Below are 26,603 nucleotides of genomic sequence, written 5' to 3'. Positions count from 1 at the left end.
AACTGAAGCTACAGGCAGTTGTGAGGCACTAAGCCATTTCTCCAGTCCCCTATTTTTGTATTTTTGAGGTAAGATGTTACTTTCATTGTGGTCTAGGCTGGCCTGGACCTCACTTGTAACCTTGGTAAGCTTTAAATTCACTGCAATCCTGCCTTAGCCTTCTCAGCACCAGGATTGTAGGTGTGAGCCACCATGCCTGGCTTGCTTGTAAAGCTTTCCAGTGCAGGATGAAATAGCAGAGATGACTGTGTGTGACCTTGTTCTGTCTGTAGCTTACAAGCGGTGTGTAATAAGTCGTTCGTTCTCCAAACTCTTTCCCTCAACTGGAGGGAGGGTGCTCATGTGGACTAACTTGGTTCAGCTCACCGGGTTATGGTTGGACTAAAGGTACAGCAGAATGTGACGTGATCATACATGTTTAACGCTGCATATCTAACGTACTGCTGGGATGGAGCTGATGCCTGGGTACACTATGGCTAAGTGAGTAGAAGAGGCCAAGCCTCAGCAAAGCCCTACAGCCTCCCAGCCCATGGGGCTATTCCAGCAGCCAATGGCAGTTAGTGCTGTACTGAGACTTGGACAGTTGTAGGAGGAGAGGCCTATGGGTATTGCCAACACTCTCAGAGGGAACTAGGGAACTAGGCCTGGCTTTGTGCGCAGCTGGTGTCAACCTCGGGTTGTCACCTTTTGAGAACAAGGCACCAGATCTCTCGGTCCCTTGCTTGTAGTGTCTTAGTTTTCTCCATGCCCTTCCCGTCCCCTCTTCCTGTCCCATCTTCTCTCACCTTAAAGGTTTTTCATTTTCAGTGTATTGATTCCGTTCTTCCCTGTGGTGGGTACATAATGAGAAGAGCGAGTCGGAAGTAGCTACAGCCTAAGGGGGATTGGAGGAAGCTTTGAGGTTGAACACTGGCTTCTTTGCTAACGTTCAGATGAAACACGGCATGTGGTGGTTTTTATGGCTGGTGGGCTAGTGGGCCAGCAGTGGGGGTGGGGTGGCAGAGCAGCTCCCGGCTCCAGGCTGGAGAAGCCCTGGGCCCAGTGCAAGGGGTTCAAAGTGCTGGGGCCCAGTTGAGAGTGGACTGTGCTTTGAGCTTTTCAGCCCCCTCTTTTTCTCAGAGGCTGAGAGAAGGGAAAAAAAGCTGATTGCTCACCCCTCTCTTTGTCTTGTCTAATTTAACTTACGTTATTTATCAAAAAGACAGGTTATTTGGAAAACCAGATGGACCCAGGCAAAAATCATCTGGGTTTTCTAAATGTGAAAAATTAGGTTTTGTGAGCCCAGTAGGGAAGGCAGTGTGTGTGTGTGTGTGTGTGTGTGTGTGTGTGTGTAGTGGGGAGGAGACCTAGAGTATTGAGTAAATGTCTCCAGTCATTCTCAGAAAAAAAATTTATGACATTCAAGTACCCCTCCTCTCTTAAATTAAACTAAAATAAAGAAACTTAAAAACAGCAACAACAACAGCTTCATGTTGGTGCCTGGACATGCTGAAAGGTTTGGCTTTATTTTTTGAGATGGCCTCACTGTGTAGCCCCCCAGCCTAGCCTCACACTCCCAAACCTGCCTCTGCTTCCCAAGCGCTGGGATTGCAAGTACACACCACCATCAGGGTCAGGGCTGTAGCAGGGCAGCGCCTGATGGCTGGCTTTCCCCAGGCTTTGTCCTCTCCGGGGTGCTGCGGGTTTCTGGAGCAACCATCTCCTGCGTCCTTTTGGCTGTAGTGGCTTGTGCCAGGACTTTCCAGCCTGTGGCTCTCCTCCCTCTGGGAAGCAGTCCTCTTAGGAAGGGGCTGAAGCAGGGGCTTCGGGGCAGAACTCTTGGCTACAGCTGAGGATGTGCTCTGACTGCAGACCTCAAGCCGTCCCATTCATACGGCACACACAGGTGGAACAGAGCCAAGTCCCTTTGTGGCCTGAAGAACCTCTGACAGCAGGAATGACACTTGTCCCATTGTGAGTGCCACTTTTAAAAGTGTCATTGGACTGTGAAAGCCACTTAATAACTTGATCCCATCTGAGTAATCTGACAATACTCACTCCACAGTTGTAAGGATTAAATACACAAAATGGAAACTGTCTGCTTCCAGGCCTGGCCCAGGGAATCTCAGTGAAGGCTGGATGAATGAATCCAAAAGCTAAGTATTCAGGCTCACCTGACCATCCCCAAGGCTCAGTGTATAACAGGCTGGGAACAGAGACCGATGCAACTGTCCCACTGAGCCTGGAGCTCAGCTCCTTTGCCTGCTTCCTGTTTCACAGATATCGAGCCCAAAGGCACTGGGGTTTTTGTTTGCTTGCTTGCTTGCTTTCTTGCTTAATACTGGGTTGCCCAGGCTGGCTTTGAACTCACCATATAGCTAAAAGTGACCCCGAACTTTTCATCCGCCTACCTCTGCCTTCTGAGTGCTGGGATTACAGGTGTGTACCATGAACCACTATACCTGGTTTATGCAGTACTGTGGCACACACACACCCGCCCCAGCCAAAGGGCGCTTTTCTTTTTTTTTTTTGAGACAGATCTTCACTATGTAGACCACATATTCTTATAGATCCCCCTGCCTCTACCTCCTGAGTTCTGGGATTAAAGGTTGGTACCACATGCCATGCAAAAAGGAACTTCTTTTTTGTTGTTGTTGTTGTTGTTTTTTGAGACAGGGTTTCTCTGTGTAGCTTTGCGCCTTTCCTGGGACTCACTTGATAGCCCAGGCTGGCCTCGAACTCACAGAGATCCGCCTGGCTCTGCCTCCCGAGTGCTGGGATTAAAGGCGTGCGCCACCACCGCCCGGCTGCAAAAAGGAACTTCTTAATAAACAGTCTGAGTGAATGCTAAGCTCAGAATCAGCTTCCTGAGGAATCCAGCCTGTGAGGATGCTAGTCTCAGTGCTTTACCACGGGAAAAGATGGGCTCCTTTCACAACGGAATTTCAGCGTTGGAAGCCTTGATGGGTCTCTTTATGACCACCAGAGGGCAGCAGCCTCTTGGCGATCGTCCCTCTTGGGGCATCCAGGAGGGGACTTGAGCCCTTTCTTTCTAGACTCCCTACTCACCACAGCGCCTCTGGAGTGTCTGCGCTTCTTCTGAAGGAAGAAAACTTTCTGAGCTCTCTAGGCTCTAGTTTGTCAGTTTCGGGCCTTCTTACCCCCAGCACTGAAGATCAATCCGTCTTCCTGCTGTTCCCTCCCCTTCCCAACCCGGCAGCCTCCTTGCCTGGGATCTCCCACCTCTCCCTGGTAAGGCCCCACGATAGATTTGTTTTCTGTGTGACAAGGTAATTACAGGCTTGGAGCTAGGAGGCCCAGGGGCCAGTCTGAGGATGCCCACTTCAATCTGACACTCCGGTTCTGCTAGCATTATTGATTTTTTTTTTGTAGTTTTATTTATTATGATTTTTAAAAGTCTGGCTCCGGTGACATGAGCTATGAAGGTGAGAGGGCAAGTTTGCTTGTCACAGTTTTGTTCTTGAAACTACTAGCCTTGGGGCTGGAGAGGTGGCTCGGTGGTTAAGCGCACGAGGTGCTCTTGCAGAGGACCCAGGTTCGATTCTCAGCACTCAAATGGCAGTTCACAACCATCCATAACTCCAGTTCCAGGGGATCTGACTCTTCTGAGCTCCACCCCAAGGACACTTGGTTTTTTTGAGATAGGGTTTCAATCATGTAGCTGGACATCGGGTGTGCATGTAGGACAGAGCATGCATGCAGGCAAAATACACACATAATGTTTTTCTTTTAAGAAAACAAACTGCTTGCCTGGCCTTTTTTTGCTTGTTTCATAGGTAGATAGGTTCTTTCTCTAGAGCCCAGGCTGTCCTCAAACTTATGATCCTCCTGCCTCAGTTTCCCAAACACTACCATGCCCACCTAGAGCTTGCCTATTTTTACTAAGGACAGAAGAGTGGGGACAGCAAGAACAACACCTTTGGCTAGCAGCCTGCACGTCATCCAGCATCCTTTTGGGACTTTCCTACTACCTGTTAGTGATTTCTAGGCTAAGCCACTCAACAGTCCTGCTTCTTCCTCTGCCCTACCCTGTGCTGGCGATTCTAAAACAAGGCACCGAATGTGCCTTTCTATTTTATTTCTGTACTTTGTTGGGGGGCGTTTACATGGGTCTCTGCAGGCTGTGAGGTGGGCAAGAGAAGGACCATGAAGAAATTGAGACTGGATACAGCACCTTCGAAGGACCCTGCCTGCCTGATCCACCCACCAACCCCCACCCCAGGCTTCTAAAAGCCTCCCTCACAGGGAAGAGGAACCTCAAGCTTTAGGCAATAAATCAAGAGGGTGAGGGGGCCTCTGAACTTCAGTGATGGTGGTGGGAATTATCTAAGGCCCAGGGCGATTTGTGGGGCCACAGTCCCTGGAGTCTGTTTTCTCTGAGCGTGCCAAGAGAATGAATAAATCATTGTTCGGGGGCGGGATGCAGCTGCCGGGCTCCTCCCCTCGGCACATGCCCGACTCCAGCTCCTCCATTGAGGGCTGCTGGAGCAGAGCGCTTTATACACCCAGCTCCCCAAATCCTATTGAGACCTACCCCTCCGCACGAGCCACTGACTCCAAGCCCATTCAGCGTGGCCTTTTGTGCTAGGGGTTAAGTGGTTACATGTGGGGGGCACCCAGAAAGGATCTGTCAGGTCCTGAAATGCTGCACTAATATGGTACCCTCCTACTGATGAATGGGGTGGGTGGAGGAGAGGTGGGCGGCCAGAGGATGGGGTGGAGGTGAGGGCAAGGGGATTATGGAGCTCACAGAGGCAGCTGCTATGAAGGGTACACGTAGGAAGAATGAGCAGGCAGTCCCTTCCCTCGTCCCTCCTTCGGTTCCACTTTTATCATCTTCACTGTGGGCTCTGGGATGTCCCACAACCTCAGACTGTGTACTTGGCTTCCCTGGTCTCTTGGAAGGTGTTGGGAGAAGTGATTTACTGCGTGAGCGTATTACAGAGAGAGGCTACATGGTTTCAGCAACCTTGTTCTTGTTCTTTTGAGGTACGGGGGTAGGGAGAGGAAGGACATCCATTTTCTGGGTTCCTCTGGTGCAGTGGGTTTGAAACTGTGTCCCACTGGACTTTAAAACCTTGCTGGGGGAAGCCGTGGTAGCTTGCACCTTTAATCCCAGCAGAGGAAGGCAAATTTCTGAATTTGAGGCCAGCCTGGTCTTCAGAGAGAGTTCCAGGCCAGTCGGGGCTACACAGAGAAACCCTGTCTCGGAAAACAAAAGTAAATAAATAGATAAAACAAACAAACAAAATGCCTGCCTGGGAGACTGAGGGCCTAAGTTTGAGGTGGTGGAAGGAGTGAACAGTCTCCTGCAAGTTGTCCTCTGACTTTCACACACGTGTGTGCCTGCATTCCCCTCCCCACAAGAATGAATGAATGAATGAATGAATGAATGAATGAAAACACCTTCCCTGAGTATGGAAGTGTAGCTCAGAGGTTTAGCATGTAAGATATCCCCCCTTCAATCCTCAGCACAAGTGAAAACAAACCCACCCACAAAATACAACATGAAAGTCACCAGCACTTCTCAGGAACTGTTCAGGGTGGAGACGTCAAGAGAGAAGAAGATCTCAAACTGGTCATGTCTCAAAGATTGTATTCAAGCGGGCCCTGTGTGGTGGCATTTGCCTTTAATCCAGCAGGCAACCTCTGTGAACGCGAGGCCAGTCTGGTCTACGGAGTGAGTTCCGGGACAACCGGGGCTATGTAGTGAGACCCTATTTAAAAAAATGAAAAGACAGAAAGAAAATGTTTGTTCAAAGAAAATTAAAAGTGGTCTCCAGGCATTCTAGTGCCTCATGAATATAATCTCAGTAGTCAGGGAGCCTGCAGCAGCAGGCTGAGGTCAGAACTCACTGGTAGAGTGAGTTGATTTTTGGTTGTGACCCTAGCCTTTAACGTCTGAGCTATCTCTCTAGATCTGAGTTTAGTTCCCACCACTGAAAAACTTGTTTTTTTTCTCCCTTAAAGCAAAATCAAAACAAAACTTTAAAACTTCTGGTTGGAAGTACCTCACGTCATTGCCCACCCTACCCTTGGTCACACTGAGCTTCCGTGATAGTCTAAAGTGTCCCTTTACCTTTAAGAGGTGGTGGGGATGAGGTAACAAAACTAGGTGACAGGCTCCTGGGCCTTCCTTCCCCAAGAAGAGCCAGTTCTGGGGAGTAATCTTCTGATCTGCCTTTAGGGCTCTCGGGTTAAGCCAAAGGTCCGCCTGGGCTGGGCCTGTGTTTTGAAGCTCACATAAGGAGGGTCACAGATAACCCCAACTATTCTAAAGGTACATTAGACTTAGTTAGTTCAAAAAGGTGGAAATGATCTGATTTGTCAAAGTTCCCAAAGTTGACAGGTGATAACAGGAAAAAAAAAAAGAGAACAAAGTAGTATGTCCTCCAGGACTAGAATGTTCTGAAGTGGAGTCACTGGGGACTTCCCCAGTTACCAACCTGCTGTCCCCGGATGAAGCCTGAGCTCCCTCCTGGAATGATGGGCAAGACCTTGTACAACCAGGTTGAGTTTTCAGCCGAATGGCCTACCTCCGTTTTGCCTCCAAGCTCCAGCCACCCTGGTGTACTCCATTTTCTCAGTACACTGTGAACATGCAGTCTCCAAGGCCTGCCCTGTGTTGGTGACTTCTATTTGGTCAAACCCTGCCTCAGCTGGAGCCTCCCACCCTCTCCTGTGCTCATTCCTTTCTCTGCTGCAGGGCCCATGGAGATAGGGAGTCCATTCTTACCGAGACACTCAATGAGACTACTTGGTTCTGTTCTGAGTTCTGAATTCCTAGTGGAGCATTTGAGCGGAGCACTTTGTGGCTGTTCACTGCATGTGAACAGATGGATGGGAAGGGGCAAGGTTGCTGAAGCCGAGATGACTAGGTCCCACCTACCCCTCTCTTCCTGGGCGTATTGACACTGAAAAATCACCCACCTATTAGGAGCCCTGTCCATGTCCTGTTTCCTGAAGACTTTCCTCTCCTCCTTTCTTCTCCTTGTCTGACAACCCAGACCCTGGGGCCTGAACCTGGCCACTCACTGCTGACCCCTCTTGACTCTGCCATTTGCCAACATTGTGTGTGTGTGTGTGTGTGTGTGTGTGTGTGTGTGTGTGTGTGTGTATCTTATGCCCGTGTGTGCATGTGTGTGCGTGCCCATGTGGATGTGTTTGGCCCTGTAGACACATGTGAAGACCAGAGAATGACTTTGAGTATCTTCCTATGTTGCTCTTCACCTTACCGTGGTTTTTTTTTTCCAGATTTATTTTATGTGTCTGAGTGTTTTGCTTGTATGTATGTATATGTGCCATGTATGTGGCTGCTGCCTGGGGAAGTTAAAAGGCACTGGATCCCCTGGAACTGGAGTTACAGATGGTTATGAGCCAGCATTTGGGTTCTGGGAACTAAACCATAGTCCTCTGTAAGAGCAACAAGTGCTCTTAACTGCTGGACCATCTCTCCGGCCCCTTCGCCCTTCACCCTTTTTTTTAAATTTTGGTTTTTCAAGACAGGGTTTCTCTGTGTAGCCCTGGCCATCCTGGAACTTTGTAGGCTAGACTGGCCTTGAACTGACAGGGATCCACCTGCCTCTGCTTCCTGAGTACTAGGATTAAAGGCTTGTGCCACCACCAGCCCTTTTTTTTTTTTTTTTGAGAGTCTCTCACTGAACCTGGAGTTAGATGATTCAGCTAGACTGACCAGCCAGTGAGCTCCAGGGATCTCCTCTCTACCTCCCCAGTCTAGTGTTTACAGAGGCATACTGCCATATTCTGGCTTCCACATGGGTGCTGGGGATCCGAACTTAGGTCCTCAAGCAGTGAACACTTTACCCTCTGAGCCAGCTCCCCGTCCCCTGCTTGCCAAGATTCTTACTGTTCACTTACAGATAGATCTTCATGGCCCGGCCTGCAGCCAGGCCCTGGATAGCTTGTAGTTTCTGTGTCTCTGGCATATATATATCGAGCAGGGTGGACACAGTCATAGACACTCCTACATTTGGGGTGATGGATCTCTCAGTGTCCTGACTGGAGAAGCTGCTGGTGAGTGACAGGTGCCTCTGCAGCCACTTCTCTGTCTCCATGCAGACGTCGATGGCCGTGGCTTTCTGGGCCTTTTTGTTCTCCACAGTCTCACCTTTCTGAAAAGTATGAAACATCCAGAATCACTGTCTACATTATTCATACAATGCTGGAGTCTCTCCTGCAACATAACCCTTGACTGAGAGGCCACATCTGGTGCTCTTGAAATCCACTTGACTTCTATGTTATGTCATTCAGAAACAGTTGGCAGATTTTGTTGTTGTTTGGAGACCAGTCTCATGATGTAGCCTTGGCTGACCTGAAACTTGCTGTGTGGACCAGGCTGGCCTTGAACACAGAGATCCATCTGCCTCTGTCTCCCAAGTGCTGTGATTAAAGGTTTGTGGCACCAAGCCCAGTCCAACTAGCTTTTAGGACAATAGAAACCAGGCCTGGTGACAGGGATCTGTCATCCTAACTACTCCAGAGGCTGCAGCAGATTGCAAATTTAAGGTCAGCTTGGTCTACAGAGAACAATGGAATTATTGACTGAGCTGTGCTAGGTTAGGGTGTTATGATGCAAAGTGTATGTGTATGAATGTTTGCCTGTGTGTATGCATGTGCATCACATATGTGCCTGATGCCATGGAGGACAGAAGTGATTGTCAAATCCCCTAGAACTGGAGTTATGGATGATCATGAGCCCCCATATGGGTTCTGGATACTGAACTCAGATCTTTTGCAAGATCAACACATGCTCTTAAGTGTAGCCAGAAATTTCTCCGGTCCTGCCCAGCCCCACGGTCTGGACGAATCTCTGCCACTTACGTCCTACAGCCGCTTAGTCCCAAGTAAACACACAGAGGCTTTTATCACTTACAAACTGTATGGCCTATGGGTCAGGCTTCTTGCTTGTTAGCTCTTATAACTCAACTCAACTCATTTCTATTAATCTATGTGTTGCCACGTGGATATGGCATTACCGGTCTGTCGGCATGTGACTCCTTCCGTGGCAGGCTGGCATCTCCCCTGACTCCACCCTTCTCTCGTCTTTGGTTTGAATACCACCTAACCTTATCCTTCCCTGCCATAGGCCAATGCAGCTTCATTTATCAACCAATCAGAGAAACACATATTCACAGCATACAGAAAGTACTCCCACAGTACTTCCCCTTTAACTGTCTAATTAAAAAGGAAGGTTGTAGTGGGACAGGCCCATAGGGTCGAGGAAATTGGCTCAGACCAGTAGCCAAGGCAAGCACATAACGTACTCCTTAAGAGCCAACCTGGAGTCTGCCTTAGGGCCTAGCAATAGGAGCTGTCAGAGTTCCTGATCATGCCGAGTCTGCCTGAGGACCTAGCAACAGTCAATGTGATGTCAGAGTTCCTGATCGTGCCCAGCCAATGAGGGATGACCACACAGACTGGGCACTGGGAGGAGGTTATATAAGGCCTACCTTGTTATTGGATAAATGAGTTCGTTATTTGCTTTCAACGTATTCCTGGTGTCTGAGTCGTTGATGCTGCGCCTTCTCACCCCTTCCCAGAGGGAGCCCTTAGAATCCAAGTAACAGAAGGTTTTAACTTCAACATAGTAAAATTACATATACTATCACAATTATCAAGCAAGAATTACAGTTATAATATCTAGTCTATTTGTATTTGGCAAGATTAAAGAAAATACTCTTATCATCTCTCCTATATTTGTGAGGCTAAAGTTTCATATTTAATTTATCTTTTATCATGACTAAGAAAAACTATAATTATAACTATCTAGTCTGCAACTCCATCAAAGACCCCATATAGATTACCGAAATAAACAGGAAGCGCATTGTAAGCAACTTCCAAAGTTCTAGAAATGACTGAGACATCTGGCTGCCTGGACAGTCACCCAAAGTTCCTCTGCAACGTTGGGGCATCCATTTTCCGCCTACAGACCTAACGTCTCTGGCTGACTTTTTAGTGAAGCAAGAAATTTGAAGGATTGTCTCGCCTATTGGCAAAGTTCATCAGTCACTTCTCCCTGTGTCTGCAGAGTGTCTGGCAGTCTCCTCTGTGAGACAGGGACCTGAGGGGCCACCCAGCTCCTATATATAATTCTTTTTTAAAAGATACATTTACTTTTATTTTATGTGTATGACTGTTTGCTTGCATCACGTACATGTGGAGGCCAGAAGAGAGCATCTGATCTCCTGTAACTGGAATTACAGCCAGTTGTGAGCTGTCATGTGGGTGCTGGGAACCTCTCCGGCCTTGATATCTAAATCTGTTACCATGTAGCCCAGGCTGGCCTCCCAATCTTGGTCTCAAGTGTTCTTCCTTCCCCGGCCTTCTGAATGGCTGGAACCACAAGTGCCTAGCTTCAGTATGTAATCCTTTGTGTTTTGAGGTCAGAATACATATAAAAAGTTAGTGGAAAGGTATGGCACCGTAAGTGGTTGCACCGTAAGTGGCTGCACCTGAAGACTAATTCTGCAAGTCTGCTTGGGTCTCTGAGGTTCTAGGTTCTGCAGGTCAGGAAGCTGAGTTGTCTTGAGAAGAATGTTTCTAGCCAGGAACACAGAGATGATTTCTTTGTGTTTCGGGCCCCTTCCCCTTCTAGATGATGGAGGAGCACAGGCCGTATCAGCCTGCTGGTGTCTACCAAGAGGAAAAGAACTGCTAGTAGTCACTGAGGGCTAAGCAGTTGTCTGACTTCTCTTGGGGAGACACGAACAAACGTCTACTCACCCTAGAGAGGGCGGTGATGCCAGACTGAAGAAACAGTTCCACCAAAGTCTAGCTTGGTGAGCCAATGAGCTGCCTGGGGTTGATTATAGGAGCATGGGTCGGGGCTCACTCACAGGGGCATCGGTGACTCAATGGTATCCCTGAAAACCCGAATCCAGCATGGTGACCACTCACAAAACCTGCATCCCTGGAGCTTCCAGCACAGCTTGCTGGCAGCTTCACTGCAGAGCGTCTAGGTTGCCCCAGCAACCCCTCACTGCTCTCATTACCTTGAAGAGGGTCGTGGGGTATCATTAGCTCCCCGTATCTCACAGCTCCCCCTCTAATGCTCCGCTTCAGAGTACACAACTACACAACAGCTGTTGTTCGAATCTTCCATGGTCTTTTAACAAAAAACCCTGAGCCAGATACTGGGGTGGACGCTGAAAGATCAGAGCAGCAGAGCAAGCCACAGCTAACCTCACCTCGCCAACTCCTCAGCCGATCCTGTTTCCTCAGACTGAAAGCCTCTGAGTCCTCACCGATTTCTTTATGCCTTATGTACCTTTCTCAGCCCAGCCATGTCACTTCCTGGGATCAAAGGCCTGTGCGCTTCCCAGTATTAGTATTAAAGGTGTGTGTCACCACTGCCTGGCTCTGTTTCCAGTGTGGCCTTGAACTCAGAGATCCAGTTGGATCTCTGCCTCCCAAGTGATAGGATTAAGGGTGTGTGCCACCACTGTCTGACCTCTGTGTTTAATCTAGTGGCTGGCTCTGTCCTCCAATCCCCAGGCAAGTTTATTAGGTTACACAATATATCACTACAATGTTGTGTGCACGATCCAAACCTAGGGTTACCTCATTGTGCTAGCATATTTATTCAGGAATCTTTTGATTATCAGTGAGATAAAGTCCACTCAGGCTGGGCATGGCAAAATATGGACTTCATGGGAAAGCATCAAAACTAGGAATTCTCAGGAAGCAGAGACTGGGACGTTAGCATGTACATTGGTGTTTTGCCTGCGTGTACATCTGTGTGAGGGTGTCAGATCCCCTGGAACTGAAATTATAGACAGTTGTGAGCTGCCATGTGGGTGCAGGTCCTCTGTAAGAGCAGTCAGTGCTCTTAACCGCTGAACCATCTCTCCAGCCCACACTATTTTGTCTTTTAATTTCATCTCTAAAGGAAGAAGGAGCAGGGTTCCCATCTTTAGATGCATCAGGCTCTTGTTTGAGCCATGTGGTTAGAGTTGGGAGGGGTAGAGCCTGCAGGAAGAGCTATTCTAAACAGCTGTTATTTTCCTGTAATGCACTGAACCTAGGCCCTTGTGCTAGGCAAGTGATCTACCACCAAGAGACATCCCCTTCCTAGCTCTATGATATGTAGAACACTGCACAACCTTAGACCAGTTAGGCCTCTGAGCACCTGATGTAGAAAGGGGATTGAGGTTGTCACATATGTATTTCAGTTAAAAGGAATGCCCTAAGCCGGGCGGTGGTGGCGCACGCCTTTAATCCCAGCACTCGGGAGGCAGAGCCAGGCGGATCTCTGTGAGTTCGAGGCCAGCCTGGGCTACCAAGTGAGTTCCAGGAAAGGCGCAAAGCTACACAGAGAAACCCTGTCTCGAAAAAACCAAAAAAACAAAACAAAAAAAAAAAAAAAAAAAAAAAGGAATGCCCTAAATTTGTTTGTTTGGCTGATTGGTTTGGATTTTGATACAGAGTCTATGTAGCCTTGGCTGGAACTGACTGTATAGACCAGGCTGGCTTTGAATTCACAGAAATCCTTCTGCCTCTGCCTTCCAAGTGCTGGGATCACAGGTGTGGGCCACCACTTCTAACTTGCTGTCATCCTAAAACGGTGATTGCCACAATCACATTGTTTCTCTCCCATGTCCCTTCTCTCCGTATTTGCTGGTGTGATTGTGTCACTTGGTCAGTCGGTTGCAGAATGGTGAAGTGAAGTCAACTTGGAACCAAAATTATCATTGGGTCAGTAATTGCTGTTATTTGGTTGAGAAGTGGGTCCCTTGGGGGTGGAGAGACGGCAGCCGTTAAGAGAGTTTGCTCACTTGTGGAGGAGCAAAGTTCGGTTCCTAGCAGCTCTAGGGCTTCTGATGTCCTCTTCTGACCTCTGGGTACCTGCACACACAGAGAGACAGAGACAGAGACAGAGAGAACAGAGAGAGACACGGAGGGACGGAGGGACCGAGGGAGGGAGGGAAAGAGAAAGAGAACTTACCCCCCCACCCCCACCCCCAGAGGAGCAGCAGCAGCAGGAGCAACTTAGTAAACAGAACTCTGGGAAGAATCCACTGGAGTCTGTAAACCTGGATGGACGTGTCTTACATTCCTCTTCACCTGGACAAAAGCACAGAAATCCACCTCGCAGGTGCCATGAAGTTCTTTGACCTTTAAAGAAGAAGCCCCGCCCCCTCCGGTCCTGGGTATAAGGTATCAACCCTGAGCCCTTTTCCAGGTACTCTATCTTCTTAGAACAGTGATTCTCAACCTTCTTAACGCTCCAACCCTTTATGTTGTGGTGACTCCCAACCATAACACTATTTTCATGGCTACTTCAGAACTGTAATTTTGCCATTATGAATTGTAATGTAAATATCTATGTTTTCTGATGGTTTTAGGCAATCCCTTAAGGGGTCGTGACCCACCAGTTGAGAACTGCTGTGTTAGATCATAGCCAGGCATGGTGGCAAACACCATTAATCCCAGTACTTGGAAGGCAGAGGCAGGCAGATCTCTCTGTACCTTGGAAGCCAGCCTGGTCTACATAGTTCCAGGACAGCCAGGGCTACATAATGAGACTCTGACTCAAAACAACAAACAAGCAAACCAACAAAACCCACATAGCTTTCACTAAATGAATCTAATCAAATAGGCACAGTACAGTGAGAAATGCTGTGAAGGAAAAAATGTTTTGTTTTTTTTTTTGGCTCTGAGGATAGTAACCTGGTCTAGGATTCAGAAGGGTCCTCAAAGATCTACGAGTTAAGTGGAGACGAAGGAAGAATTTTTCAGCAGAAAGGTGTGTGCAAAACACAAAAGGAGCAGAGCGCGGGGCAGGGTAAGGACTGCAGCGGGACAGGACGTGTACCGCGGCCTGGCGGATTTCCCGGGCCACTGGGAGACCCAGGAAGGAGGCACATCGTCGCCATGTCTGCAGCAAGGCGAACGGATGGATCCGAGGCGCCCGGCCACGGTGGTTAGGAGATGACACGGGACCTGGAAGGATCGGGTCAAGCTGCGGGAGGAGGCAGTTCCTGCGCGGAGAACCGAACCGGCCCACGTGGGTCAGGCCGCCCCGCCCAGTCACGCAGACGCCGCTGGACTGTGCAGTCCGGGCCGTGCTGGGCGAGCGGTGCGGGAACTACGCAGCCACGCCAGGACGCGTGCACGCGCAGGGAGGACCCCCACCCCCCCTCCACCCCGCAGCTACCAGGCCCCGGAGGAACCGTAGCCAGCTTTGCAGGAGCCGGCGCCTCTAGGCTGTGAGTCCGGGCCCTGATGGAGGGCCTGGGGCCCAGTCGCGGGAGAGCGGGGAGGGGAGCTACCTCTGCAGAGATTAGGGTCACAGTGATGTCTCCCCTCCCCCGTATACTATGGGTTAGCTTGGGGGAAATCCAGATCCTGAGGATGTCTGTACTCACATTTCACTGACTCTTTCTGAAGCTGGATCCTTAGCTCCACTCCCATTCCGCCTCACCCCCGCGTTCTTTGTGAGCCTAGCCAGATTTTTTAGGAAAAAATTTTAAAATAGAGAGGAGGGAAGATCTTCAGGCCTTTTCTCACAAGCCAAAGGGGTGAACATCTGTCCCCACCTCACTCTCAGGACTTCTGCCCATTGCTGGGTGTGGGGAGGGTCCCTGCCGCCTAGAGGGGAACCTTCCTAGAGGCTGCATGACTTAGCATTCTTCACTCACGAGTCCTCAGTTCTTCCAGGCATGGCAATGTGGTCAGTAGAACCTCTTGGCAGTTCAAACCCAAATGCAATTATGAGGGAAGGGAGTGGGGGAGGGTTCAGCAGGACGGAGCAAACTGGGTACAGTGAATATGTCCCAGGAGCACTGGGAGGGAAGGGACTAGCTTGCAGGAGAGGAGTATTACTGCGGGTTCAGGAGGAAGGGCTCCTTAGTGTGGAGGAGGAGAGTGAGACCAGCTCTTCAAGCCCTGGGTCCTCTGCAGTAGCCTAGGGCTGCCATCACTTTGTCTTCCTAAGTACAGGAATCCCACGGTAGTGCTCTCATTCACTCTCAGCAGGCAAATCCTGACACCTGCTACTGCTGGGTATACACTAGAGCCGTGGTTCTCAGACTTCCTAATGCTGCGACCCTTTAAGGCAGTTCCTCATGTTGTGGTGACCCCCCAACCGTAAAACTATTTCGTTGCTACTTCATAACTGTAATTTTGCTACTGTTATGAATAGTAGTGTAAATATCTATGTTTTGCAATTGTCTTAGGCATTCCCTGTGAAAGGGTCTTTCAACCAAAGGGGTCGCGACCCACAGGTTGAGAACTATGGCGTTAGAGTTTGCCTAAAGGAGTTCTTAGTCTTGGCCAAGGAGCCAGATTAGAAACGATCACGAGCCGGGCGGTGGTGGCGCACGCCTTTAATCCCAGCACTCGGGAGGCAGAGCCAGGCGGATCTCTGTGAGTTCGAGGCCAGTCTGGGCTACCAAGTGAGTTCCAGGAGAGGCGCAAAGCTACACAGAGAAACCCTGTCTCGAAAAACCAAAAAAAAAAAAAAAAAAAAAAAAGAAACGATCACGAGATCGTTTAAACAAACAGCTCCGGTTGACTAGGCATTTGCTAGCCATCAACAATGTATGCCAGGGATGGAAGACACACTTGGATAGGACAGAGTACATGAGGGCAGTGGGGAGCCAGAGGAGTCCTAGTTCCCGCGTAGTTGGCATGTATCCGGGCAGGGCCACAATGGGTGGGCTTCAGACAGGTAGGCTTTAAACACAAAAACAGAATTTTCTAGGTGGAAAGGAGACGCTTAGAGGGAGGGATGGTGCGGAATAGTGAGGGCCAAATGGATACTGTTGGAGAGTGGTGTGTCTGAGCGGTTTGGTGGGATGAGAGAGACAGAGGGGTAATAATGCACCAGAGCCAGGCAAAGCAAGACTGCAGAGGTCTAACAGTTCTTTAGGGGCAGCAGTCAAAGCCGTTTCCAATCACATTTATACATTTTACAAGAATGGTAGTTTTGTTTTACTAAGATAGAGTTTTGCTATGTAACTCAGGCTGGCCTTGAACTTGCAACCCTCCTGCCTTAGCCTCCAGAGTGCTGAGATTACAAGTATGAGCTAAATTTATATATATATATATATATATATATATATATATATATATATATATATATATATAGTCTATCTGTCTGCACACACACATAGAGAGAGAGAAGAGTTGTTTTGTTTTGTTTCTGTTTTTGTTTGTTTCTCTGAATAGCCCTGGCTGTCCTGGAACTCACTCTGTAGACCAGGCTGGCCTCGAACTCACAGAGATCCACCTGCCTCTGCTTCCCTCCCAAGTGCTGAGATTAAAGGTGTGAACCACCACCGACTGGCTGATACATGTTCTTTTTAAAAAACATTATTTGAGCCGGGCGGTGGTGGTGCACGCCTTTCATCCCAGCACTCGGGAGGCAGAGCCAGGCGGATCTCTGTGAGTTCGAGGCCAGCCTGGGCTACCAAGTGAGTTCCAGAGAGGTGCAAAACTACACAGAGAAACCCTGTCTCAAAGAACCAAAAAAAAAAAAAACAAAAACAAAAACAAAACAAAACATTATTTGTTGTTATTTAACTGGTCATCATTTTAAAAATTAAAAAAACATTTGCATGCGTGTGTGTGTGTGTGTGTGTGTGTGTGTGTGTACCCAAAGAGGCCAGAAGAGGGTGTTGGTATGGAGCTAGCTTTACAGATAGTTGTGAACCATCCAACTTGGGTTCTAGGAATTGAACCTGGGTCCTCTGGAAGTACTCTTAACTGCTGAACCATCTCTCCAGCCCCTACATTTATATTTTTAATTGGAGGAAGGTCAGGGAAAAGTCTGTGACAGTCATGTGGACAAAAAGTGACCAGAACCAAGTGAGAGCCAAGAGGAAGAATTGTCAGAATGTGGACAGTGAGGAAGGAGGGTAAGTAGTCCAGGCTGCTCCTAAGCGTCTGGTAGATTGACTTAGCAGACAGCAGAGCTCTTTTGCCTGAGGACCCTGCAGAGGAGGGCTGTTTGGGTGTGTAGAATTTGAAGAGCCTTTGGTACGTTGCCAGGTTGACTAGCAGTTCTATCTGGGCTGGACACATATCTGCGAGTCACCCACACATGGTTCTGGAAGCTCCCACAGAGAATGGAGTGATCTGGGGGGAAGTATGTAGAATGAAGAGACAGCTGGCTTTCAAGGGAAAAGGGAAAACCCTGTGAGGGAGACGGACCAACTAATCAGAGAGAAGGGAGGAAGCCATGCAGAGGTTCCTGGGGCCAAGGTTGCCACTCCACCCTGTCCTGCTGTGTGACTCATTCTTTGCTTCCCCCTCACAGACCAGATGTTCGCGGCCATCCAACCAGGGCTAGCAGAGGGGGCCCAGTTCCTGGGGGGCCTGCCTCCTGGAGTCTGTCAACCCGAGCTCCAACCAGACAATAATTCCAACTTTGTGGAGAGTGCTAAGGATGCCAATAAGAATTGGCATGGTGTGCCAGGCAAAGTGGAACCCACCCTGGTGAGGAGTTCCTCTGAGTCACCCTCTGACAACCAGGTCTTCCAAGCCACTGGGCTCCTGGAGGCGGGAGTCCGCAGTCCCCCGGAGGGTGCAGAGATCCCTGGGGCTGAGCCTGAGAAGCTGAGTGCTGCCAGCAGTGTCTGTTCTCCTCTGGAGGACATCGGCTATGCCAGCAGTTCCTTGAGCACCGACAGCCTTAGCAGCAGTCCAGAGCCTGTCTGTGGGACTCCTCAAGGCCCAAGCCCTCTGGATCCCCTTCTGCCCTCCGTGGCCCAGGCTGTGCAGCAGCTGCAGGCTCAGGAGCGCTACAAAGAGCAGGAGAAGGAGAAACACCACGTGCACTTGGTGATGTACCGGCGCTTGGCACTGCTCCAGTGGATCCGGGCTCTCCAGCACCAGTTGGTTGACCAGCAGGCCCGACTGCAAGAGAGCTTTGACACCATCCTAGACAACCGAAAGGAACTTATCCGCTGTCTCCAACAGAGGGAAGCACCTTGCCGGCACCAGGACCATTGCTAAGGCCACGCACAAGTGTGTGTATTTGCACGTCTGTGTGTGGTTATGCACAAGTAAGTACGTGAGTATTAGTTGTCCTGAGCGCAAGTAAACATGAGTGAGTCTGTATGCGCTCACATGTAGGCAGGTATGTACAGGCATGTGTGGATGAAGTTGTATGTATTATGTGTAGCATGTGTGTTTATGTATGCATGTGTGGCTAGGTGCCTAGGAATGTGTATCTATTCCTGAATAAGATGTACATGCAAAAGACTTGTATGCATATGTATCAGTTAAATGTACAGGCTTATGTTGGGTGTGCTGAGACTTACATGTGCCAGTGCTGGCATAAGAAGCGTGTGTTAGGAACATGTGTATTTGCAGAGAGACTTAGGAGCAGGTGCGTACAAATGTATGTTCCGTTGCACCTGCAAGGCACCCACCCATCCCCTGTGTTCCCAGAGTCCACCCCAGCCTTGTACTCTACCGAGTCTCAGCTTCCTGGAGAAAGAAGCCTGTCTTGCTGGCATATATCGGAGGGTGGTGGTTGATCCATTCTCCTGGAGTTTCCCAGGCTACCTCCTGCCCTTTCCCATCATTTAACCAGACCTTGCTCTGTCTGCTAACACTGCTGTCTCTAATGTTGGCTTTTTGGTAAGAGCTTTTTTTTTTTTTTTATTTGGGGTGGTCGCTTTTCATTTGTTTTGCTTATTACAGTACAGGAGATTGAGTCCAAAGCCTTGTGCATGCTAGGCAAATGTCTTACCACCGAGCTGCACCTCCAGCCCGTTAAGAGGCTTATTGGTTGCTCTAGCCTTCCTTGGCACATTTGCTGCTGTTTGGTCAGGGCAGTTGGTGGAGCCTGGGTCTCAGGGAGGGAACTGGCATGATGGTGGAGGCAGTAACAGGGGTGGGGGAAGGGATAAAGAAAGACATAAACTCTCTTCAAGGGGCGGTGGTGGCGCACGTCTGTAATTCCAGCACTCGGGAGGCAGAAACAGGCAGATCTCTTGAGTTCCAAGCCAACCTGGACTACAGAGTGAGTTTCAGGACAGCCAGGGCTGTACAGGAAACCCTGTCTCAAAAATAATAATAATAATAATAATAATAAAAAAGAAAGAAAGAAAGAAAGAAAGAAAGAAAGAAAGAAAGAAAGAAAGAAAGAAAGAAAGAAAGAAAGAAAGAAAGAAAAAGAAACTGTCCTCTTGAGCCCTGTCTTTGGCTCCAGGGGAGGTGAGGATGGGAGAGACCGATGATGTTAGAGCTCTGAAGAACAGGAGAAGAGAATTTTAAAACACCATATTGCCACGCTGAGGAGAGCCTGAACACCATGTTAATTTAAGTTTCTGCTGAAGGGGACTGTGTGCATCTAAGCATGCAGGTCATAGACCAGATGTACCCAGGCTGTCAGGGCGTGAGAGGAAACCTCCCTTCTCTTCACCTCCCCCTTGCTGCCTCCTTTGCTTTAGCAACAATGAATGTCCAATTGGTTTGGTTCATTTTTCCTGAAATCTAACTGTCCAGAGGAGCCAGAGCTCAGCTTCCCAAGCGGGCAGGGGGCAGGGTCAGTGCAGCCTCCTGAAGCTCTTAGGATGGTTGACTATACTTTTCTTTTTGTGCATGACTCCTCTGAACAGGGATGACAGGCCCCAGCAGAGGCTTCAAGCCTTGGAGATGAATGCCTATGGGGCCGACCAATAATGAAGGTAGTGCAGCCTTTTGTGTTGGTTCTGGGTGCCAAGAGAGTGCAAGATCCTAGTGGGTGAGCAATGACGTGGAGAAGGAACGGTGGCAGGTGACAGGGAAGGCACCGATGGTGCCTCTGGCCTCAGTCTACCCACCTGCAAACTGGGGGCCCTTCCACCCTATCGCCAAAGAGTTCCATCCTTGATGGGTGGGCGGGTGAAATGTGGACCCTGGGGACTTTCTATTGTTCTTGCATGTTGAACATGAACCTGGCCTTTGGACCAATCCTGGATAAATAAACTAAGACAGAAAATTAAATTTTTTGAGGATGTGTTTTTGTTCTGTTGCCTGTTGGCTTCTTTCACACTGTCTGTGAGGTAGAGCCCAGCCTGGTCTATACAGCAAGTTCCAAGACAGCCAGGGCTTCACAAGTGAGACCCTGTCTCAGAGAAACGTACACAAACACACCCACCCCAAACCAAACCAAAGTAGAGGTCTACCTGTTGTGGTTGGGACATCCCTATAATCCCAGCTTGGGAGGTTGGGGCAGGAGAATCAGAAATTTAAGACCAGCCTGGAGTTGGAAGCCAGCTTGGACTGTCAGAGATTCTGTTTCAAAATAAAGTGGCTTAATATTACTTTCCATGAAGGGTTCTCGGGGCCTGTGAGATGGCTCAGTGTGGGTAGGCCTACTTGGAGCCAAGCCTAATGACACGAGTTTGATCCCCTTATTAGTCATTTGGGGTCTAGGGATAGGCCCAGTTGTTGGGGTGGAGGTAGGTTTGAAAAGGGGACTGGACAGAGCCACAACCAACACAGCAGGGTTTGGAGCCAGGAGGCGGGACACCAGTGGCTGAGCCAGCCAGATCTGGAATTGTAGTTCCCGATTAGGTGGGAAACCGATGTGGGAGGGGCTGAGGCTACAGCTGCAACTCACATGGGCCAGACTTCGTTTCCTCACCTGTGGCAGTTATAAAGCTTGAGCACACGGACCTTCAGATGTTCTGTAGGCATTAAGATCAAACTCATGCTGGGCGGTGGTGGCCCATGCCTTTAATCCCAGCACTAGGGAGGCAGAGCCAGGCGGATCTCTGTGAGTTCAAGGCCAACCTGGTCTACAGAGCAAGATCCAGGAAAGGCATCAAAACTACACACAGAAACCCTGTCTCAAAAAACCAAAAAAAAAAAAAAAAAAAAGATCAAACTCTCTGCATGGGACCTCCAGGGCTCCACCCTAACCCTGCCCTTGCACAGCTCTGGCCTTCAAAGATGAACAAAGCTTTTGTTTGGGAACCTAATGTAGAGGCCGCTCTGAGACTGGGAAGGGGACACCAATACTCTGAGCAGGTCTCAGCCTGAGACTTTTTTTTTTTTAATTGCTAGGTTTTGTTTGTTTGTTTGGTTTTGTTTTTTAAGATTTATTTATTACGTATAGAGTGTTATGCCTGCTTGCCAGAAGAGGGCACCAGATCTCATTATAGATGGTTGTGAGCCACCATGTGGGTACTGGGAATTGAACTCAGGACCTCTGGAAGAGCAGCCAGTGCTCTTAACCGTTGAACCGTCTCTCCAGCCCTCAGCCTGAGACTTTTAGTCTGGAAGCTTGTGTTCATTGTTGGGGTGGGGGTTTTTTAGTCCCTGGGGATGGAAGGGAATGAGGAGAGACTCTCGAACTTGAAAAAGTTCGAGCAGAAGTCATTGCCTCCTTCTTCCCTCCTGAAGAGTGACAGTCCATGAATACAGCATGGATACCCAACCCCGGTTTTGGATGGTACATGAAGAACTTGGAGCCGGGTGGTGGTAGCACACAACTTTAATTCCAGCACTTGGGAGTCAGAAACAGCCGGATCTCTGAGTTCGAGGTTAGCCTGGTCTACAGATCAAGTTCCAGGACAGCCAAGGCTACACAGAGAAACCATGTCTCAAACAAACAAACAAACCAAAAACAAAAACAAAAACGAAAAACAAAACAAAACTTGGTCTTGCTTAGGAAGAACACGGGGTGATATTGACACCAATAACAGGCTCTGCCGTCCCAGACCTGAAGCATGAAGGAAGTGCCAAGAGGTAGTTAGCCCTCCATAGAGAGAAAGAGGAGGGTTCTGTTCATTCAGATCTTGCTCACCAGGGTCTCTGTCTTAGTTAGGAGTTCTACTGCTGTGACAAAACACCAAGACAAATCATATTGCGAAGGAAAGGGTTTATTTGGCTTACATGTCCTGATCAGAGTCCGTCATTCAGGGAAGTCGAGGTAGGAACTCAAGTAGGGCAGGAACCTGGAGGCAGGAGCTGATGTAAAGGTCACGAAGGGGTGCTGTTTACCTGGCTTGCTCCCCATGGCTTGCTTAGCCTACTTTCTTATACCATCTAAGACCATTTGCCCAGGGCTGGAACTACCTAAAAATGGGCAGGGCCCCTCCCACATCAATCATTAATCAAGACTTGCCTACAGGCCAATCTTGTGGAGGCCTTTTCCCAATTCAGATTCCCTCTTCCCAGATACATTTAGGTTTATGCAAGCTGACAAAAGAAGCTAACCAGGGGGCTGGAGAGATGGCTCAGTGGTTAAGAGCACTGACTGCTCTTCCAAAGGACCTGGGTTCAATTCCCAGCACCCACCTGGCAGCTTACAACTGTCTGTAACTCCAAGATCTGATACCTTCACACAGGCACACATGCAGGCAAAACACCAATGCACACAAAATAAAAATAAATTATTAAAAAAAAAAGAAGCTAACCAAGACAGACCTCAACTAGGTCAGCCCCAAAAAAATGACCAGAGGGGGCATGGTTAAAAACTGAGGAGCAGGAAATGATCTGGGAATGAAGAGAAGAATGCAGAGTTGGGAGGGTCAGAGGCTTCAAAGTAAGTTAAGTGGTCTCCACAGCCTAGGGCTTGAAACCTTGAGAGCACTGGATAGTGGCTACCTCTGAGGAGAGGGGCTGTCCCCTGATGGCAGCCTGTGATCTGTCTACTAGACTTCACACAAATCCAGTGTTGGTACCTCATACCAGGTGCCTGTAAGGTGATAGGAACAGAGAGGAGCAATGCCTGGTGCTCCTTCTTGGAGGAAGAGGAGCCTAGAAATCAGTAGAAGAGCAGGTGGGCGGCGCCAGAGGGCAGTGGTTTCCAGTGCACAGTGGACACATGTGTCCTGGAACTGGCCACATTGTTCACCTGCAAAACAGGGATGGATAACAGCAGTGCTGTCCTTACAGGGCCGTGAAAAAGTCAGATGAGTAAAAAAAAATTTTTTTTCAAGACAGGGTTTCTCTGTGTAGTTTTGGTGCCTGTCCTGGATCTCGCTCTGTAGACCAGGCTGGCCTCGAACTCACAGAGATCTGCCTTCCTCTGCCTCCCCAGTGCTGGGATTAAAGGCGTGTGCCACCACCGCCCAACTTAGATGGTAAATTACATATGGAAGGTTTAGATCTAAGCCTGATTACTTGGAAGCAGCCCAGACACCCTAGCTGTTATTATTTGATGAGGAGAGGATGACAGCCACCAGAGGCAGGGGTTGTAGCTGAGCAGTTAGTTGTTCTGTGTATTAAAAAGCATTGCTGGGGCTGGAGAAGTGGCTTAGCAGTGAAGAGCACTGGCTACTCTTGCAGAGGACCGGGGTTTGGTTTCCAGCACGCTCATGGCGGCCCACAGCTGCCTGTAATTACAGTTCCAGGGGGATGCAATACCCTCTTCTGGCTTCCACAGTACTGGAACATATGAGCAGGCACAACACTCATAAAATAAAATTAATTTGGGAGGGGGAGCATTGCTGGGCTGGGGGTGTAGCTCAGTTGGTAGAGTACTTGTCTAGCTTGCACGAAGCCCTAGGTTGGATTCTGAGAGCCTCATAAAACCAGGTGTAGTGGGGGAAATGCTAGGCAGGAGGTAAAGGCAGGAGGATCAGAAATTCAAAGGTTATCCTCAGTTATGTAGCAAGTGCCAGGCCAGATCTTGTCAATAAAACAAAACAAAACAACACTGCATTGGTGCAGGTCGTCACAACCAGCCCGGTGAGTCTCCTGGATGCTTCTGGTGAGACAGGGCAGAATGACATTGGAGATGCTCTGGGACGTGAGCCAAAGTTCACATACATGCTGGCATACATCTCCATACCGACCAGGTGTTGGCAGACAAGCCCCCACATCCGTGTATGAACACACCTGCACCATCGCTCATTCCCAGACACAGACCTCTGTGCATGCTCCCACCCACCCCTCAGAAATAAGACTGCAATTTGCTCTGGCCTGAGGGATCCTCCAGCTAGATTTTGCCCTATCCCAGAACTTCCCAGATCATCGTACCTCCTCAATCCCGCTCCTCCCCAACCCTCCTCCTCCCCCACCAACTCCCCAGCCTTAGAGCTAGTCCACCTCCTAAACTATGTTTCATCATCCAAAAATTTGAGGCGAGATTCCTTGGGTTGAGCAACTGGCAGGCGTATGGGACCAGAGTGGCGCGGGAGAAATGGAGGGTTCATTGTATTGAGGTCTGGCATGTTAGAGCCTGGGGAGGGGCTGAATCCCTGTGGACCTGTTCAGTCATCGGGGACCAGCTAGGGCTCCGGCATGGCGGTGGTGTGTTCAGCTGACGTTCGGGGGGTCCCCCGGCGGGGCGCAGACAAAGGGGCTGCCTCCCAGAGCTCTCGCGGCGCAGCGCACAAAGCCAGGGGTGGTGGCGCCGACCGCCCCACGCGCCGAGCTGCACCCGGCTGCAGATCATCACCGTCCCGAGCGCCTTTCCCCGCGCCTAATCCCAACAAGCATGAAAACGGCTCGGCCTGGTCGCCAGCAGGCCCTTTGTCCCGGCCCCTCGCGGGACAGCTGCAGCCAGAGCCCCCTCCCCCTCTTTGTGCCTGGTCCCCGCCACCCCCGTCACCCTCCTCACCTCAGCTGTCCCCTAGCTCTCGCCTCCAGCGCGCCTGGGCGCACAAAGCAGGGCGACACCCCTGCTCTGGGGGAGGGGAGTATTAACCCCGGGGGTTTGCCGGAAGGTGAAGCATGAGAGTGGGCTGCGGGGTGCAACCCCTCACTGCTGTGAAAGGATGCGTGGGACATAAGACCCCCACCAGAAGCACCGGTGGGACTGGATTTCATGAGTGTGTGCCTACGACTGAGTGTGAGTTAACCGAACCAGAGGAAACCCATCATTTTTGTTAAACCGCCAGAGCTGGGAACTCCCTGTAGACCTTGACGCCCTCCTTAGGCTGTCCCCGGAACTCTGCTTAACAGTCATCATGGGAGCTATGTGTCGCCTCTGTGCTCGCTTACCCTCAGGAACCCCAAACCTCGGCCTCCGTCAGAAGCCTCCCGTCCCCACTTGCGTATCTGCCCTGTGAGCTCTTCATCCCAGCTGACTCCAGAACCTCCTGTTTCTCTGAGCACAAGGGGAGCTCATTTTCTCCCCACTCACACGGTAGCTTATTCCACAGGGTCGTAGTGGAGTGAGGTGCATGGGGTGGACCTTGGGCCTTTCCCTCCCTCCCAAAGCCAGTAGTCTCGCTTGGACCGCTCGGGGTCCAGGCACCATAATCCCACATCTGGAGAAACGGACCACCTCTCCCTCCAGGCACTGCCTAACTCTAGCATGGGCTTCTCTGGGACAGACACGGCCGCATCTCTCCTTGGATTTAGGATCATGCCACGATTCTCCTCGAGTGGTTTCAGCTACTTAGTGTGCTGACAAGGTCCTATCAGTTCTTTTACACCACTGACGCAATTTCCTCAGGCTCTGATGTTCCCACAAGTCCAGAGAACCTTTCTCAACAGCCTTCAGGGGGGCAGGAGACATAGCTAAGTTGGTAGAGAGCTTGCACAACAAAAATGGGGTCCTGGGTTCAAGTTCCGGAATTGCATAAAATACTAGGTGTGATGCTACACGCTGTAATCCCAGCACTGAGAGACAGAGGCAGGAAGATCAGAGGTTCAAGATTATCCTCAGCTGCACAATACGTTGGAGCCTCGCCTGAGCTACATGAACACCCTGTCTACAAACAAACAAACAACAATAACAGTAACAAAACCACCTTCATGAGACTTCTGCAGAGGGAGTGGCATGTTGCAGGTTAACCTTATTTTTCACAGAACTGTCTCTCAGATCCCCAAGTTCCAAATAATTACAGTGCGGTGGATGATTCCTCTGAAGTTGTGCGCTGGCTCAGCCTCGCCCACACCGTGCCTGCAACCTACAGACGCTGGATCTTCTAGGCTCAAGAGGTTCTTTGTTTCTCAGGCTCCCTTCCTTCAGCTATTGTATCCACAGAGGCCACTTAAGGTCTGTAAAACCCCTTCCGGCTTGAACGCTCACAGATGCTGGTTGGACCTCATCATCCTAGATTCCTGAGGATATATCAAATTCCCACAGGGTCCAGAAACATTCTGCAAGCAGATCTGTGTCTCTGTGTTTCCATCGCTACCGTCACCAGGTACCTCCTCTGTGGTGCTGCCAAGAGCCTGCCTCTGGGCTGTGCACCACATCCTGGTCTTTGTTACAGATGAGAAATTCCTCTCTTAGACAAGCGTTTATAACTGTCCACCGTGTGCCAGACTCTGTGCTAGGCACTAGGGACCAGAAACAGTCCCACCCTCAGGGGCTTCACAGTCTAGCCAACCTAGGCAATGGCGACGACAGTTATGATCATGAGATAGTGCTGATAGAAGTCTGCACCAGTAGGTGTTCCGGAAAATTTTCTGTGATTCCAAGGAGTGTGGGAAGCATTAAAGCTAAAAATTGCCAACTAGGCCGGGCAGCGGTGGTGCCTGCCTTTAATGCCAGCATTCAAGAGGCAGAGGCAGGCGGATCTCTGTGAGTTCAAGACCAGCCTGGTCTACACAGTGAGTTGCAGGACAACCAGGGCTACACAGAGAAATCCTGTCTCGAAAAACCAAATAAATAAATTTATTTTATTAAAATAAATAAAAAACTGACTAGTCATTTTCTCTGCAGAACTTCTCAGGACCTT

The 26,603-nt window shown here is 49.6% G+C and overlaps 1 protein-coding gene and 1 long non-coding RNA gene across 4 annotated transcripts; one reads left to right on the top strand and one right to left on the bottom strand.

The window, feature by feature from the left end:
• Nucleotides 1-5,579: 5,579 nt before the first annotated feature.
• Nucleotides 5,580-17,275, bottom strand: LOC128097006 (uncharacterized). 3 transcript variants are annotated; one of them, XR_008213777.1, is made up of 6 exons: nt 14,388-17,275; nt 13,690-13,962; nt 12,795-13,083; nt 9,471-9,568; nt 7,879-8,132; nt 5,580-5,717 (listed from the first exon to the last, which is right to left on the bottom strand). It is a non-coding gene; the product is annotated as an uncharacterized LOC128097006 (long non-coding RNA). The 3 variants fall into 3 exon arrangements; XR_008213779.1 differs by lacking the exon at nt 13,690-13,962; XR_008213778.1 differs by lacking the exon at nt 14,388-17,275 and having other exon boundaries at nt 13,835-13,943.
• CUNH1orf216 (chromosome unknown C1orf216 homolog) lies at nt 14,047-19,959 on the top strand. Its single transcript, XM_052717211.1, has 2 exons — nt 14,047-14,228; nt 17,282-19,959. The coding sequence occupies exon 2, from the start codon at nt 17,287-17,289 to the stop codon at nt 17,977-17,979; it is 693 nt and encodes a 230-aa protein (XP_052573171.1). The 5' UTR covers nt 14,047-14,228; nt 17,282-17,286; the 3' UTR covers nt 17,980-19,959.
• The last annotated feature ends 6,644 nt before the right edge of the window (nt 19,960-26,603 follow it).

The sequence above is a fragment of the Peromyscus californicus genome, unplaced genomic scaffold, assembly GCF_007827085.1.
Source record: "Peromyscus californicus insignis strain IS unplaced genomic scaffold, ASM782708v3 Scaffold_5__1_contigs__length_169319896, whole genome shotgun sequence".
NCBI classification, from domain to species: domain Eukaryota; kingdom Metazoa; phylum Chordata; class Mammalia; order Rodentia; family Cricetidae; genus Peromyscus; species Peromyscus californicus.
This window is presented reverse-complemented; position numbering and strand designations above follow the sequence as displayed.

Bases quoted from the DNA above. Each gene is read 5' to 3' on its own strand.
- CUNH1orf216 (XM_052717211.1), top strand. From the start codon at position 17,287: ATGTTCGCGGCCATCCAACCAGGGCTAGCAGAGGGGGCCCAGTTCCTG.